This window comes from Setaria viridis, chromosome 6 (assembly GCF_005286985.2).
Source record: "Setaria viridis chromosome 6, Setaria_viridis_v4.0, whole genome shotgun sequence".
Classification (NCBI taxonomy): Eukaryota; Viridiplantae; Streptophyta; class Magnoliopsida; order Poales; family Poaceae; genus Setaria; species Setaria viridis.
The window spans coordinates 35282370-35294635 of record NC_048268.2 but is presented as its reverse complement, the minus strand read 5'-3'; the positions used below and the strand labels follow the sequence as shown (position 1 = coordinate 35294635).

General features: G+C 43.9%; 2 protein-coding genes across 3 annotated transcripts; one reads left to right on the top strand and one right to left on the bottom strand.

The window, feature by feature from the left end:
- Window positions 1-545: 545 nt before the first annotated feature.
- Window positions 546-3648, top strand: LOC117860012 (uncharacterized). The gene is made up of 2 exons (XM_034743217.2): window positions 546-2472; window positions 3404-3648. Exon 1 carries the CDS (start codon window positions 1298-1300, stop codon window positions 2423-2425), a length of 1128 nt encoding a protein of 375 aa, XP_034599108.1. The 5' UTR covers window positions 546-1297; the 3' UTR covers window positions 2426-2472; window positions 3404-3648.
- Window positions 3649-4719: 1071 nt separating this feature from the next.
- LOC117860014 (nuclear speckle RNA-binding protein A) lies at window positions 4720-11278 on the bottom strand. Of its 2 annotated transcripts, XR_004641356.1 has the most exons (7): window positions 10907-11278; window positions 9949-10070; window positions 9594-9861; window positions 9020-9081; window positions 8830-8911; window positions 5423-5613; window positions 4720-5349 (listed from the first exon to the last, which is right to left on the bottom strand). XR_004641356.1 is itself a non-coding variant. In XM_034743220.2 (6 exons), the coding sequence occupies exons 1-6, from the start codon at window positions 11124-11126 to the stop codon at window positions 8174-8176; spliced, it is 858 nt and encodes a 285-aa protein (XP_034599111.1). In that variant the 5' UTR covers window positions 11127-11275; the 3' UTR covers window positions 7808-8173. The 2 variants fall into 2 exon arrangements, 1 of the variants encoding a protein (XP_034599111.1); XM_034743220.2 differs by lacking the exons at window positions 4720-5349; window positions 5423-5613 and adding an exon at window positions 7808-8277 and having other exon boundaries at window positions 10907-11275.
- Between the last annotated feature and the right edge of the window lie 988 nt (window positions 11279-12266).

Below are 12266 nucleotides of genomic sequence, written 5' to 3'. Positions count from 1 at the left end.
TCCTGATAAGTACTCTCTCCGTTTTAAATTGTATGTCGTTTTAACTTTTCTAAATTTATAGATATTATTATGCACCTAGATATACATTATATCTAGATGCATAATAATATTTATAAACTTAAAATGGTCTACAATTTGGAACAGAGGAAACAATGAACAGATACATGAAAAGAAGAATAAAAAAGTAAAACAGATGTCTTGGTTTCAATCAAAAGAGGATAATGGTGGAGAGCAAATCGGGATGATAGATCACTATAAAGTGGCTTGGCATTGCAGCTGGCCGCCGGTGGTGTGTGGAATGTGGTGGGCTGAGAAGCCTAAAGTAAGCTCATCCAGCCTAAAGTACGGCCCATTCTGAGCTCAAAAACGGCCCCCAACCTAGCCAACCAGTTCTAAAATTTTTTTTAAAAAAAAAGCCATCTAGCATCCTTTTTAGGGATAGGAAAATCTGATCTATTATGATTCATTCTATATATATATATATATATATATATATGTATATAGAATATTAATTTTGTTTTTTAAGAAAGGAATTTTGCCTAAACAAAAGAAATACAAAGAGTCTTGGGCAAGAGTATCTGATCATATATGTATTCTAATACAGAAGGAGGATTTTCAATGCGGGATATAAAAACATATCTCTCTGTAGCACCCGTGCTAAGTACTCTATGGTTTGGGGCTTTAGCAGGTTTATGGATAGAAATCAGTCGTTTATTTCCATATGCTTCGTCATTCTTGTTTTTTAAATTCTAGTTATTCCTATGCGAGAGTTTAATTTAGTTATTCCTAGTACAGCCCATTCCTTCTCCGGAAAGGAAAACATGTTAGCTGCTTTAAGCTGCCGAAAGCAGGAAAACATGTTAAGCTGCTTTAATCTAACCCAAAACTCGGTTTGCCCCTTCCGCCACCGCCCTCGTCCCTCTCCGGCCTCGAGGGCCGGCGCCGCTCCGATCGAGATCCCTCCCTCGACGGCCGGCGCCGCCCCGAGCTCCCTCCTTCAACAACAACCTCCGCCGCAGCTCGCTCCGGCCTCCAGGTCCGCGGCTGCACCTTCCGGAGCTCCCCTGCCTCGATGTCGTCGCCGCCCGAGATCTCTCTCCCTCCCTCACAATGACCCGTAGAAGCAGATGACCAAAAAGCTGAGACGCCAAACAGGGCCATCTTCTCTTCTCCAGGAAGCAGCTTCCTGGGCCAGCGCCCAAGCTTCTCCACGAAGCGTTTTTGGAAAAGCTGCAGCTCCCCTCGTCTCCTCTCGCACTCGCAGGGTGGGGTGAGTCTGATCTACCGGCGGCCAGTTATGGTTTGGCCGCGAGCGAAAATGGCGAGCTGCTCTGCTCCGGCCTACTTCCCGCCGGAGCTGATCCCCGAGGTCGCGAGGTGGCTTACGAGCCTCCAGGATTTCTTCGCCCTGCGCGCCAGCTGCCGCGCATACCGCGCCGCCCTCCCGCTGACGCCGTCCAACCTAGCCTCCCAGGCGCCGCTCCTCCTCGTCTACCCCGATCGGGACCAGGCCACCGAATCGTCCGCCCTGTACCACCTCCCCCTGCGCCGCCTCCTCCGCTTCCGCCTCCCTCGTGCGCGCCAAGACAGCAGCAGCAGCTTCTTCTCCCTCGGCTGCCGCGTGGTCATCTGCGACTACATGAGGGATCTCAACCGTCGCGAGCTCCGCATGGTCCACCTCCTTACTGGCGAGCAAACCCGCCTCCCCAGCCCCGCGGCCGCCTACCCCGCCTTCATCCTCTCTGGCGACCTCATTGTCAACTGGGGCTACTTTGGTGACACCATTCAGTCCTACCGCCTTGGCGCCGCTGATTGGAGCGTGGCGTCAATCCGGGAACACTACAAGTACAAGTGCTCCTGCCAATGTTTCAAAAAAAATAACAAGTACAAGCTTGATGGTATGGTATGTGTTAATGGCACCATCTACGTGCTGGTTTCAAATTCCTTGTTGGACAGCCCAGTTTACCATCTTGCTGTAGTCGAGCTATCAGACGACAGGAACTCGGCAGGATTGGTGGTCCTCGGCGAATTACATCCAGGGACTCTGGAGCTGCCTGTTGATACAGAGTTGTACGTGTACCTTGCAGAGTGCCGCGGTGAGCTGATACTCATTGTCATCATGGAAGATAATCCGAGGGTGTACCGTGTTTTCGAGTGGAAGTCTGGGGAGGGTGAGTGGGTGAGGATTACTAGCCTTGGTGGATGCGCGCTGTTTTTTGCGTCCGAATATTTTGTGGGCTGCCTTGGACCTGATCATCCAGGGATTCGAAAGGACTGCATATACGTCAACGAGGAGGGCCTATGGAGCGAGTATTCTTCAGTGGATGGATCTTTTCGTCAATCTGATGCTGTCTACCCTGAAGGGAAATTACAGGAGACTTTCACGGAATCATCATCAGTTTGGGTATTTCCGAGCATGTGTTGATGCTCTCCTGTGAGCAGAGAGAGGTGCAGTGAAGTTATTGTCCAAAGGTATGTTGGGCTGCCGATTTCCTTGCTACTTATTTTTATTGCATTGTCGTTCTTCCTTTGTCTGATAACATAATGTACACGTGACCAGCACCAGCTCTTACTGTTACATGTTGCGCATGCTGTTTGGATTTGTATATGCATGGGTTGCCTTCTCACTTTTTGAAGTGTCGACATCAGTAATTTGCAAGGCTTTTGAAGCATGCTGAAATTGGTAAATTTATTGAAATTTGGTATCCAGTTGCCCACACTGTTTCATAACATTGCACTATATTTGATTGTGCAAATGATACTATAGTACTATATTAGTATTTCTTACCACATTAGAGGAGCGTAAGATACTAATAGCAACAGCTATACGTGCGAACTATCATACTATAACTTGAGTTTACTGACTGATGATTGTTATTATCAGCATTTTGATGATTGTCCCTTTACTTTAAACCTTTATGTACGAGTACATCCTTGCCCTTGCAATGGAGATACTGGATGGTTGAGTATCCTACACAGTGTATTCTCTGTGCATCAACTTCTCGTATAGTGATTGCTACTCTAACTGAAAATAATTCCTGAATAAAATAAATACTTTTTATGGACCTTCGCTTTCTTTGGGCCTAGATCCTTGCAAATTTAACTATACTGTACCACCTTATGGTAATTGGGCTCAATACAACGAATACAAGAATATTTAGAGCCTTTTCCATGTATTTACACTAAATTTATGCAGAGTCATCTACATTCTTATTTCTGAATTGTGTAGGTTTCTCAATTCTTGCACTACATCTCTGCAACTTAAATTCAAGAGTTATATGTTAGGAATTTCCAAACCTGTGGAAGTTGGATTTCACTTTATGTAATCAATGCCTTCGATGGGGTTGTGGGAATTATTTCCCTTAAATCTGTATTACTTATCAATGCCTTTGTTTGTTTCCAGGTGCATGATCTTATCAGTGCTCTATTATGCCTTCATCAGCTAGTTTGCTTACAATCTTTTGCGACGGCAACCTGGACAGCATGTTTATGGTCTTCACCGTGAATGTAGGCATGTAGTAGAACCAAAAAGAATGTTTAAATTAAATGTATCGGCGAGTGACACCATGATACTTTATCATGGAAGCAGTTTAAACACCTATTGAACTGAATAACCTTGTGAAGCAGACCAATTATGTTGAGTTATCACTTTGCTTTCTCTGTTGTGGCCCTGCACCCTGCGCGCTTACAAGTTGATGAATCAATGATGAGTAAGATAGTGACAGATTTCATTTAGAGACCCTAAGTCCCCAACCCTAAGTCCCAGCTGTGATGTTGCTTGGTGGTGTAGTCGCCAGCGTTGTTGGTTATTCAAAATGGATTTTTGCTTACAACCCGTGCTGTTCATCAGCTGCTGCCAGAGGAACTGCCATCTGCCAATAGATCCCACGGCCGCTGGAGTTTCAGCCCCACCAGCAAATCCTGTAGGCAGCTAGCAGTGGTTCGATCCTGTCATTCATTTGGGGGTTTCTGGTAATATCATGATATGTTTGGTATTGGATTGATCTAAACTACTGCAAAAACTCACCTTTATCTTGGCGCCACAGAGCATATTGAGAAAGGCTCGACCACGTCTGGTTGCAAAACTTGGAGATCAGTGAACCATTCACTTCCTAGATCAGTACATTTTTCTTTTGCGTATGAACTGATGGTCAGTTACGTTAGATGCCATGTCCTCGTGGGGTGCTCGCAATTCGTTGTTACCTTTTTCTTTTTGCAATTTGCAGTAGTGATGGGGATAGACTTTTGATTGCACTGCCGCTCTGTTCTGATGATAATCAAAGCATGTATTTAACGAAGACGTATAATACAGTTCAACTATTGTTGCACAAACGTCCCGCCCCTCACTGCAGACAGATTCATTGCAGGAGCAGGGCTGATGCAGATATAAGTTGATGAAGCAAAACACTTTTAACTTTTATGGACCAATACATCCTTGGCCCCGCAATGGAGATGCTGGCTGATTGAGTATCATACACTGTTGTGCATCACCTTATCTTAGAAAACTAGAAAATTTATAGCCTTTTCCCAAGGCTTCATGGTCAAAATACATACTCATAGTTACACTAAATTCATGCATATTCATATCTGTTTTTATTTCTGAGCTGTGTAGTCAATTTCCTGGTATTCAAATTCAAGAGTTAAGATTCAGTGGATATATGATAGCAATTTACAAACCTGTGGAAATTGAATCTCACTTTATGTAACCAATGCCTTCGGTAGGGTTGTAGGAATTATTTCCCTTAAATCTGTATTACTTATCAATGCCTTTGTTTCCAGGTACATGATCTTATCAGTGCTCTATTATGCCTTCATCAGCTAGTTTGCTTTCAATCTTCTGTCACGGCGAATGGAACAGCATGTTTGGGGTCTTCCATGTGAAGGTAGTAGGAACGTACAACCCTAAAGAATGTTAAACTCCGATGTATCGGCCAGTGACACCATGATACTTTGTCATGGAAGCACTTTAAACACCTATTTAGTTTAAGAACCTTGTGAAGCAGACCAATTTGAATGCTACAAGCCTACCGATTATGATTGAGCTGTCACTATGCTTTCTCCTCTGTTGTGGCCCATCCTGTGCGTTTACAAGTTGATGAATCGATGATGGGTAAGATAGTGACCCCGACCCTCCCCAAATCTGTTGCCCGTTCAGGTGTCGAGCTGTGATGTTGCTTGGTGCGGTTTGTCTGGTATAGTCGCTGGCATTGTCGGTTGTTCCCAATGGATTTTTGCCGTCGAGCCACGCTGTTCACCAGCTGCTGCCGGAGGAACTGCCAATAGATCCCACGGCCGCTGGAGTTTCAGCCGCCACAGCTAATCCTGTAGGCAGCTAGCAGTGGTCCGATCCTGTCATACATTTTGGAGTCAATAATGATATCTTTATCTGTTTTGTATTGATCTTAACTATGGCAAAACTCACCTTTATCTTGGCGCCACAAAGAAAAATGCACCATCTGCCTATTGAGAAAGCCTCAACCAGGTGGTTGCAAAACCTCAAGATCACTTCCTAGATCAGTACTCTCTTTTTTTTTTGTGCGTAGAACTGATAGTAAATACGTTAGATGTCATGTCCTTGTTGGGTCGTTGCAATTCGTTATCACCTTTTTTTTTCTGCAATTGGCAGTAATGATGAGGGTTAGCCTTTTGATTGCTTGATCGGTACTGGCACTGTGCTGATGATAATCAAAGCATGTCTTTAACGAAGATGTATACTCCGTTCTCTGGAGATGTATACTCCCTCCGTTCTCTTTTGATACTCTTTTGATAGTACGGAAAAAGAATCCTACCTATCATCCTCATAAATAAGCGATTCATTAAGGCTTAGATTTCTTGATGCCCATGTAGCCAATCTCGTTTGGAAGAATGAAAAATCACATCAGACCAGAGACAACCATTAAAAGTGGATGGATAGTTAGACTGAAATAAAAACTATCAAAAGAGAATTTTTCGAAAATATGCCTGTAAAAAACGAACGGAGGGAGTATTACAGTCCAACTATTCTTTGCACAACGTCGCGCCCCTCACGTCTCGCATCCCCTCCCACCACAGCAGACAGATTCATTGCAGGACTGATGCAGATAAGTTGATGAAGCAAAACGCACGCGGCACTGTTCTTTTGTTCCAGAAACAGTCAGGGCTCAACATTGCTCGATGAACGATTCATCGGCCACTCACAAATACAGTGTGGGGACGTTGAATGGGACAAAACACAGTGCAGATAAACAGCTGACAAAGAAGCGTCTGATGAGGAAACGTTCTCGATGCAAACGAACGAAGCTATCGCGGGCAAACGTGAAAACAAACACACGCTGATGCAGATAAGCTGATGCACCATTCTTTTGTTCCAGAAAAGTCATCAAGAGCTCCACAATCAGAGGTCACAGATTGTCCATTACATCAGGCAGAGAATTAGAACGGGGCATCAAAGTTCTATCAGCCAAAAGGGATACACACGCAAACTTTCGGATATACTTCAGAAGCAATTTTAACAGATTTGTCAAATGTGGTTAGATATACACAGAGCACAGGTAAAGCACAAAAATCGCAGACAGTCAAACCTACCAAAGATATTCGATCCAACAAGTAGCAGCTTTGGAGACAATAGGAAAAAGGATTAAATACACCTTACACACATCTGTCCTGTAAGATGTAAACATAACAGTAACAAAATTTCAAGCAGAACAAATCAAAATTATAAGTTCAACCAGTCTAATCGCTCGAAATATCCTTCGCACAACATATTAGAGGCAAAGAAACTCACGGGGCAAGATTCACAGTACACCAATAGGAGCATATATTAAGTCCACCTTAATCTATATCGTGGAAAACATCTGCAACTCGGCATGAATTGAAGGTAGTCCTCTACAAACTCAAAAACTTATTCAGCACTATGATTGAACATGACAAACTGCTTCCTCCAAGGAGGTAAGCTATGGTTGGTAAATACTAAATACTACCACCATTCTTGAATATGTCGTTTAAAATGAACTATTTTGTAACAGATACACAATAAATCTCAATATCATTATCAGATGAAAACAACAGCCAAAAGTTGCTGAGCATGAGAATCAGAACATGAATATGCAATATCATTATTTAAAGTGAACACCTGAAGCATGTCAGCTGAAAGAAAATGAGGAAGAAGACTTTCTAAAGGCCAAGGAAGTGATCCAAACCAGAAGTTACAAGGTTTAAAGAAAAACTTTTTGATGATTAAAGACAGTCTATATTACCTGAGTGCATATGCAAGACTGAACTGGGCAGAGTCACCTTGGGACAGTGGTTAAATATGATAACAATGCCATGCTCACCGAAGTCTCCGGCACCTCATGTCTACATGATTATACATGTATATCCAATGCATTCCTTTATCTTCCACAAATTATTTGTCCCGCAAGTCACTAGACATATAGAACTCAAATAGTTCACACTAACAGGACCGAACAAAAAGCAAAACAATCAAATCAAATCTAAAATACTTCCCTACTTAAAAGTCATTTTAGGTCCCAAGATTTATGACGGATGCCAACACAATAAAATTAAAATGCTCGCTATGTTCATTGTTCAGTGAAAGTCATTTAATCAGAATTGTAAAGGACCTTTGGTTCTTCAAAAGAAAGTAAGAAACACGAAAGTAGGCCCAGCCCACCTTTAATTCTTAACTGGGGGGGTGGCAAAGGGCCAAGCAGGTACGACGCATAACTAGGCAAACACATTTAGGGGGGTAGGGGGAACAGAAATAAGGTTCTATATGAACTAGAAATTTTGGTATACGGGCAAGAAACACCAACAGGGACAGTATTACTAAGGTTAACAAGGCTAACAACAAACATCTAATTTCAAGAACATATAACAATTCACTGTATAACAAACTCTTGTCTCCGATAGCAAGGTAACGAAGTTACAGTAGATAATAATAACTAAGGCAGCAGATACAGTATGTCAAATAACTTAAAACTCCATCCCTAACACACGCTACGGCAGTCTAATGACAAGAGGCCGAATAACACTTATTGCACTGTCCCTTTCACGCATTCACGGAATGAGCTGACGAACCCTACAGAAAAGCCACCGAGGATTTCAGCGCATATCGAAGGCTCGAAGCGTTACGCCACGGCAGATTGATCGTTCGTATAAACGATAGGTTCGGCAACCGCGAGGTCCACACGTCTTAACGCCTACCGCGAGGCCCGCCAGCTGACCTCGGACCAGGAAAGCGTGAGAATTGCAGCCGCAAATGGGCTGAGTCGCGATCGTGTTCGTCAAACTTATAACCTGCAAAACGAATCGCGATGGTTTATATTGCTCAGGTAGCCGCGTGAACAAGAGATTGGGCCTTAACAAGAATAGGAAGAGTTCATGTTTTGCCTTCAACCACTGGTCCCATGCAGATCAGGATGCAAAATGCGAATGTTAGATCCTATAGAAAAACTTGGTAAATTTTATAACTAGTGTTAGATAGGTAGGAATAGTACAACAAAGCTAGCTGTCGAGCAATGCTATGGCTTGGTACTCTGGAAATGCTGAGTGTTGTCTGGAATGCAGTGAAGTGTTGGGTCTACCGCTGTATACCCACCTAACTGTCAGCAGGCTTCTATAACTAGCGTATGAACTTAAAAACTATGTTACAGGACTTGCACAAAGTTAGATTGAATGGACAGGTATAATTACCAATTTGAAAACAAGCTTCACAACAAACTAGAAGCAAATGCAGAGAAGTATAACAGAATTTAACAAGAATACACATGGGAAATTGCATCTCACAAAAGTTAGTCAAGTAATCAACACCGCTACATACTCCATATCCATAATTATAAGTATCATCACCTTGCAACGCTTCAAGAGCAATTGTAGCTTGAGCAGGGTTGTCAAAATCAACAAAACACAGCACATGTGGGTCTCCACCAGGCTGCATAAAAGTTAAAACATAAGATACCTCATCATGCATCATTAATCCATCATTATTAAAAGAATTATTACTCTAAAAGGGCCAAAGGGCACAGCATAGTTAACATACATGTCTGGACTCTTTGTTGACAAGTCGCACTTCACGAAAACCTACAAATGGGCGAAATATGTCTGCAGAAGCAAACAGTTAAGGAATAAAAACACATCAAGAGTGTGACCACGTGTACAAGTATACTCAATTGGTATTTTGAATCGAACTGGCAACTGGAGCATATTATAAAAAAAATGTAAATTAGAGTAACATGAACAATGTGAAAGAGAAGGAAAACAGGACCATAAAGCTCTCAACAAAAGCTTTACCACACATTTTGCCATTTGCAATCTCAATTTCTAACTATGCAGTTATTGCTATTTGAGTAATTAAAGTAACTCAATATGCAAATTGTCTGCATAGATGAATGCACAGTAGATGCAAGGGATAGACATATGTGAGAAGTACACAATGCATGCATATGAAAGATAAAGCAGACCTGTCCTTTATTTATAGTGGAATTAAAACTAAAAAAGATGCATATGCTATTCAATATAAGTAAACTGACACATCACAAAAGCGAGATAGCAATCATTGCAATGTTCAAAGCTGCCAAAACCCATTAAGGTAAAAAGATCTTGAAGAAGGATACGTGAAACCTCCCGGCGTGTGCAGTTTGCAGGTAATCCCTCAATATACAAAGTGTTTGATGCATCCGGAGGAAGAGGAGGCTCAGGTCTGCCACCGTAGCCCATCCCTCTGCTGTCCATACCAACAACACCCATCATACGCCGTTCATCAACACCATAGCCAGCCATCCCAGCACCCATTCCAGCAGCCATCCCAGCACCCATCCCCGCAGCCATCCCAGCAGCCATTCCAGCAGCCCTACTAGTGTCATTGGCACCGACGGAGGGCATCTATAAAGTTGTCCCACAGATAGAGAGTTAATAACTCAGCGTTCGGGGGAAAATTGCTAGGTCAATATGAAAAAGCTCTGTTTGTACCCCATTGCGCAGGTAACGATCATAAGATGCTCCGATTGCTTCATTCTCTCTAAGTGAATGGTAACCTGCCCTGTCAGTTTCACGTGGATAATATCCTGTCATGTCTTGTCCTCCAGACACATCTGCAAAAGTGAAGAAGAAATCAAAGACCGCACACAAACCTCACTTCAAACCATCTCTTGTAATCAATAAAATTAACTTTCTGGAAAGTTCAGGATTCAGACAGTCCTAACAGGACAGAAATAGAATTACAACAAAAAATAATAAATACAATAAAACTATCAATTCCCCACCTTTGGTTCACTCTTTTTGTGACAGGTATCTACCAATATAGTTATATAGAACCATACAATCAGATCAATCCAGATATACATACAAAGTGCTAGATCTACAATAATGATGTTTCTTGTTTGTGCAATAAAAAGAGAGCGATTGGGCCACCATCCTTTCCACCATGAGTTAAATCTGCCTAGGCAGCATCAGTACATAAAAATCTCCTCAACAAACTATCCCAACTAGTTTTAGCTTAAAAGATTTAACTTTTAGCCAAACAATTATTCAAATCTCAATATACTGCAAAGAAACCTAGCTTCTCGTATTATCCCAAAACTAGGGCAAACTGCCCTCCCAACAGGATTCAGCTTAAAAAGATTTATCTTTTCGGCAAACAAATCTCAAATTACTGCAAAGAATCCAGCTTGTCGTATTTTGGAACAACCCAAAACTAGGACAAACTGCCCCATGCATACAGAATCACCTAACCGTAAGACATATCCAGATCTAAACGCTGGAACTAAAAATTTACGCACCTAATAATAACTAAAAGCAACCGAAAAAACCTCCCCCTAAGTTCCACAGTTCATGGGCAACACGAAGATCAAAGGGGGAAACAGCCATCAGATAACTAAAAGGGCAGATCTAGGTGGTCGTCGAGTAAAAGAGAGGAGGGGCAACGAACCTCCGAAGTCGGGGCGCGCGCGCTTGAGCGGCGGCGCGGCGGCCTGCTGCGCCATGGCGGCGGCGGCCTGCGGGTTCATGCCCGCCGCGGCGCCACCGACCGTCTGTGCGGCGGCGACCGACGCAGCGGGGGCCATCCCAGCCGCGGCCGCCGCGGCGGCCACCATCGCCTGCTGCTGCTGCCGCGCGTCGGCGTACCTCCAGTAGTTCTCGGCGGCCATGACGCCCGGCTCGTCCCGCGCGCGGGGGTTGAGGCGAGGGGAGAGCTTGCCTGCGGCTAGGGTTTCGGAGCGCGAGAGCCAAGGGAGAACTTGCTCGGGCAAATCTGGGGGGGGCGACTTGCGGGTAGAGAAAGAAACGGCGTCGGGTGTTGTTGTCTTGTTGAGAGAGAGCGAGAGCCGTGGTGGTGATCGAATCGGTCGGACGTGAGGCGGGGGCCTTCTTGGGCCGGGCCTTAGCTTGCGAATTGAGACGGGTGCAAATAGGGCTTCAGGCAGGAGAGGAAGTAGGTGCAGGTGGGCTGAAAAGACGTCAGGAGCATTGCGGCCCAGCACACGTAGCAGCCCCCAGCCGGTTATTGCCACCGACAACCACCATGCAGATTTGCGAACACGTGGCCTGGAGCTCTGGTTGTTTTTTTTTTCTGGCTTGATGCGGATGTGAGATGTTTTTCCCCTCTTTTTTTTTTTAAAAAAAAAGGAGATGTGAGATGTTAGGTGTGTGTAGTGTAAGGTGACTGATCCGTGCCCCGCAACTGTATGTCGGCATCACTGTGCTTTTGCCTTTTCTTTTTTTTTTTGGTGCATGAGGGCTTCGTTCTGCCTGACTTATCATCATGCATTTTGTTGAATGCTGCCATGGAAAAGAGATTCCTTACTTTAAGTATACAAAAACACATGTTCGCCTGGCCAAATCGGATCCCTCTATCCGATTGAAGGCAAGGGCCATAAGTGGAAAGAAAAGCGACGATCCTGTACCAAGTCAGAGCAATGTGTTCTTGTAACAATGGGGGAAAAGAACAGAAAGAATGGAGTACAATGCAGGTAAACAGTGCAAACGAAGAAGCACTCGTTGTCTCGTTCCCAGACGTAGCTCCGGAGGCAGGTATTTCCCCTCCAAAGCATGAAATTGACCTGTTGATGATGGTTGTGTGGTTAGCACGACGACGAATTACCGGAACAAAGTACACTGGGGTAAACAAATCCAGCTGAGTTAAAAAAAAATAAGGTCAGGAGGGTCTGCAACTACTATGCATCACCTTCCGGGATCGCACGCGAATCCCGAGCAGCTGCGGTGAAAAAAGAAAGGAAAGAAAGAAAGCAGGGTGTGCGTCGCCTTCGAATACTACTTCTTCAGACGGG